The 5,113-nt window shown below is 38.8% G+C and overlaps 1 protein-coding gene across 1 annotated transcript; it reads left to right on the plus strand.

Moving 5' to 3' along the window:
• Positions 1-3,408: 3,408 nt before the first annotated feature.
• LOC146813379 (olfactory receptor 5AR1-like) lies at positions 3,409-4,362 on the plus strand. Its single transcript, XM_085615399.1, has one exon. The coding sequence runs from the start codon at positions 3,409-3,411 to the stop codon at positions 4,360-4,362; it is 954 nt and encodes a 317-aa protein (XP_085471525.1).
• The last annotated feature ends 751 nt before the right edge of the window (positions 4,363-5,113 follow it).

Raw genomic sequence — 5,113 nt, forward strand, 5'->3', positions numbered from 1 at the left:
GTACTGAGTTCTGCTTCTCGTCAAAAGAATTGCCACATTATGAGGTACGAATACCCTTACAGGATATCCCATTATTATTCCCTCACTCTGTTCCAGACTTCTGCATGTTGCAGCTACAGATTTCAGACAACCTGGTAAACCCACAGCTACAGGGTCAAGTGTCGATGAGAAGTACGCAATAGGCCTTCTCAGTAGTCCATGCTTCTGAATTAACACTGAAAGTGCACAACCATTTCTCTCACTGCAGTACAACTCAAATTCTTTTTCATAGTCTGGCATACCCAAAGCAGGTGCTTCACACATTCTGCTTTTCAACTCCTCAAATGCTGCCATCTGTTCTCCATCTAGTTCCAATGTGTCTGTCATCTCACTTTTTGTCAGCTTAATCAATGGCTTTGCTAGAAGGGAGAAATTAATTATCCACTGACGACAATAACCCACCATCCCCAGGAACATTCTCACTTCTCTCTGGGTTCTTGGGGCTTTCATTTCCCTAATGATTTTGATCCTGTCATCAGTCACTCGTCTACCCCTCCTTTACAAAACTTCTTAGTAGACTTCGTGTCAAATTCTACAAAATCTATTAGTTACAACATATAAACATCTCCATTGTCTGTTTCGCTAACCATAGAATAGTAAAGAAAATCTATTTCACAAGAATCCCGTCTTCCACTCACTTCTGTTTCAGTACGGAATTAATACTCTCGTTGACACAGTAGCACATCCCTCTACTCTGCCCTTCTATCATGCATTCATTAACTGTTTCCTCTAGGACTGCTCCAAAGAGTCTTACAATCAACTAAATGCTCATACATTCACGCACATTCATACAAGAAAATGTAGTACATACACACAGAATCCTGCCTTCCCGAGAACAGCGAACAGTCTGCCCTACTACAGAATTATAACACACGTTAACTAAGCAGCGCTTACCTCTACCCAGTCCTTCAAACAAGCTCAGAGAATACCTATTACTTCTCCCGCGATAAGCTTTAATGGTGAACCTTACGGATTCCTGGGACTTAAGACCAGAGTTTGACAGATAACCTTCGCTATCATACACACTCCTTTTATACCAGAAATATATTTCTAATAGTAACATACGACGATGTCACTGATTCCGAACCCAGACAATGTGACGCGCAACTTCAATTGTCACACGTTTTTCCTGCATACTTACAGGACCAACAATCCCGTCTTTCCCGAGAGCAGTGTATACTTCCCTCTGCCCTACTACGGATCTGCTACTAGCTCCCAAGTTCCAGAAGCACTACATAAAACTCAACACGACGACTCCAACATATAGTATTAGTACATATACCAACATCAATCAATAATCAATAAATCAAAAGCCAATATACAAGCAATCTAATCAGATCAAGATAACCATCAAAACCATCAAATTCTGCTACCAGGAAATTGGTGCCGATTGGGGTGTACAAATTCTCCCTACTTCCACAAATAGAATAATTTCACAGATACACGCACATGCACTCATCATACACTTGGGCCCATTTCACTAACATATACTCAATTACTCTATCAACGCTGAACCTGTGGAAAGAAAACTCCTAAACACCCTATATCTACACTGAGGCCAATAGGATCAGTTTGATGTTATCCTGAGTCATGATCTAAACAGTAACCTAAATACCAATAATCAAATGGAGAACTCAATAATTGACAAGAAATAACCACCAACACTGTATTTAAAATTATGGTACTTTATCTAAAATTAGTCAAAGGAAATCAATCAAAGTAAATCATTATTCTCATAATTACCTATTCTAGCTAAATGTCATAAATGGGTCAGGACAGGTCTCTCAGTAGAAGTCTCCCAAGTCGCCGTCCTCACAGCATCGATCCTCACCAATGCAAGTTTGGGAAGAAAATGGCCTCAAAATTCAAAACGCAAAGACACAGACCCTCTCTAGTCTAGCATATTTATAATAAATTTAACAAAAGAAAGCAACATAAAATGTTTTAGATATCCGCTGAACCGCTGAGCAGAGCGAACAGGAAAGGATGTAGGAAACTCAAATTTGCAAATGTTTCTTTTTACGTTCACATTTCCTCGGAACCAGCATTGTGATCACAAAGTTCATCCTCCAAGGACACTTGGATATTCGCCCAGAGCTGCTGTCCTCACGGAAAATTTTAAACCAGGCGAAGACTGTGGTCAGATGACTCTCGACCATGTTCAGCAAGGCCTTCTCATCAAAGCTCGACTACTCAAATGCAGGCTTTAAACGGCAGCCATTTTCTACTAGGCCAAAACGTACCATCTTAATTAAAAGAGACAAAAACAATGTTACCACAGCATAGTGATTAAACAGTGTTAACCCCACTAATACCCTTATGTGTATGTAATTATCTAGCCTTTGCAACACAAGAAAAACATTAGTACACGACATTTTAAAAGCGTTTTGTGCTTTAAAATAAACAGCACTCAGCAACATTTATTTAATTAAACCCGCACATTATTATCAAGCAACATTAATGCATCCCCATGTGTAGTTTTCTCTTGTTAGTTCGTATTAATTAATCAGAACATTTACACAAAACAAATAATTAGTAGTTACAAATTAATATTTTAAATTTTCTCGACAATAGACAAACCAGAGCTTTAAAACCCAATAGATTTTCAACAGAAAATTCTGCTCCAGCAAGAGTAGCCATGATGGTTTTGACAGCACTAACAGTATTTATGCATACGTTACTGTGGCCTGGTCTCCCTTTGACTAGTCCTCAGTATAAAGCCATAACACTTGCGCTTTGGTGGCAATTGTCACATCTTGATTTCTGTTTGCTGCCTTTTTAATGCTCTATTGAATTTCTTTCTAATGATTTACATCTGAGATCTCTGTTGCACTGCCCTACTCAGATGGTTTAGTTGACTCTCACGTACTAGTAAATTTGCTTAAGCCTGTTTTCCACACCCATGTTTGAGCCCCCTTGCTCCAGGGCATTAAGGACAATGTTGCAAGTCCTGAACTTTTAATCAACAAATCACTCATTTAAGATGCTAATTAGTAAAATAGAATCAAAACATGACTACAACATCCAGAATGGATTAGGATATTGCACAAAGGTCCAGGGCTGGCAATGGTGTCCATGACAGTCTGGGAAGAGGCGATCACCCACTCTCTCTCAATTTTTGGCTTCTAACTGGACAGCAGTTGGTGGTAACACAGCTATCATCCTTGAGCTGATATTCATCATTTGGCCTACCAGTTGCAACTCAGCTCTTTATATTTTTTAATACACTGCAAACAAATGACAACAATTTATCCAGATCAATGCTTTTTAATTTAGCTACAATATATTTTGCTTTTCATAATCTTGTGTTTCCATTTTCCCCCCAGATCTTCCATTGTTCATCGAACAACAACATAATGCACTGGAAGTATGGAAAATCAGACTCTCTTGAGTGAATTTTTAATTTTGGGATTATCGCAAAATCCTCAGCTTCAAGTTCCAATTTTCATTGTGTTCTTACTCATGTATTTATTTGCTCTTCTTGGAAACCTTGTCATTATTACCTTAATATGCATTGATGCACATCTTCAAAATCCCATGTATTTTTTTCTCATGAACTTATCTTTCCTAGATATTGGTTTCACAACGGTCACCATCCCAAAACTGCTGGTGGTCTGCTTAAAAAGCAAGGAATCTGACAAATCCATCACTTTCTCTGCATGCATCCTTCAATTCTATTTATGCATTTCCTTCATCAGCACAGAGTTTTACTTACTGTCGGTCATGGCCTATGACAGGTACCTTGCAATTTGCAACCCCCTGCGCTATGCATCTATAATGAATACAAGAACCATGATTTTATTGACTGTAACATCCTGGACACTTGGCTTTCTGGACACTATCGCACATGCTGTTTTGATATCAAACTTATACTTTTGTGCATCTAATGAAATCAATCATTTCTTTTGTGATATGAATGCTCTTTTAAAACTATCTTGTACAGACACATTTTTCATAAATATCACAACCTTCGGAGAAGGTATTGTGATAGGACTGGGTCCTTTCATCTTAACAATAACTTCCTATGGACTAATCATCTCAAATATCATGAAAATTCCCTCCAAAACAGGGAAAGAAAAGTTGTTCTCCACATGCTCTTCTCATTTAACTGCGGTTGTTTTGTTCTATGGAACTGAGCTCGGTGTTTACATGAAACCAACCACAGGGCACTCATTGGACAAAGACAAGCTCTTTGCAGTAATGTATACAATTGTCATTCCAATGTTGAATCCATTTCTTTACAGTTTGAGGAACAAGGATGTAAAATGTGCTTTGAAAAAAGCTACAGGGAAACTAAGGCAGACAATCACTGTACTGCAGTAATTTAATACTTCAAGCTGTACGTATAGAAAGTATTGTAACATAGGTTGCTTATAACATTAATACCAGAAGTAAAGCACTGTGGAAATTAAATGTGTCTTTACTTATCAACAAAATTCTGGGCAAACAATGACAGGAAGTAACTCATGAATTTGTACAGATAAATGTAAACTAAGCCATCGCTTACTAATTGTTTTATGACCTGTGGCGTCACGCCTGTCGAGTTTCTCATTCCTCAGCTAAGAAACAAATCTTACAAAAGGAGGCTGAATAAAAAGAGTTTGAGAAGACATATGCTCCCAACATAAGATATCATAGTCAAAAAGAAACTGACTAATGTGACATTTAAGATCAATTTTCACTACACAATAAAGGCAAAACTTGAGTTGGTACACTTCCATCCAACCTCCTTGTTATCCTCATGCAAGAGGGCTTTGAATCCCTTGAGACCAGGAAAATGGGGACACACCTGATCTGCCTCCTAGGGGACTTTGATTCTACTACCCCTCAGTCCACGTGGATGGGTCTACCTCAGCGGTGGCTTTTCCCTCATTTGTGGCTGCACCCAACAAGAAATTCAGCTCCCCTTGGGGCATTATTAGAGTGGTCAACTAGTTCTACCCTAATGGAGATGAAACCCTGATAGACATCACTTTAGCGGGTCCTTGGTTCAGAGTTTTCCCCCTTCCATATTTGTCATGTCAATGGACATTTAGTGCCCCACTGACCCCCTTAGTTTGCCAGTAAGGGAGCC

The sequence above is a fragment of the Triturus cristatus genome, chromosome 7, assembly GCF_964204655.1.
Source record: "Triturus cristatus chromosome 7, aTriCri1.1, whole genome shotgun sequence".
Lineage (NCBI taxonomy): Eukaryota > Metazoa > Chordata > Amphibia > Caudata > Salamandridae > Triturus > Triturus cristatus.

Bases quoted from the DNA above. Each gene is read 5' to 3' on its own strand.
- LOC146813379 (XM_085615399.1), top strand. From the start codon at position 3,409: ATGGAAAATCAGACTCTCTTGAGTGAATTTTTAATTTTGGGATTATCG.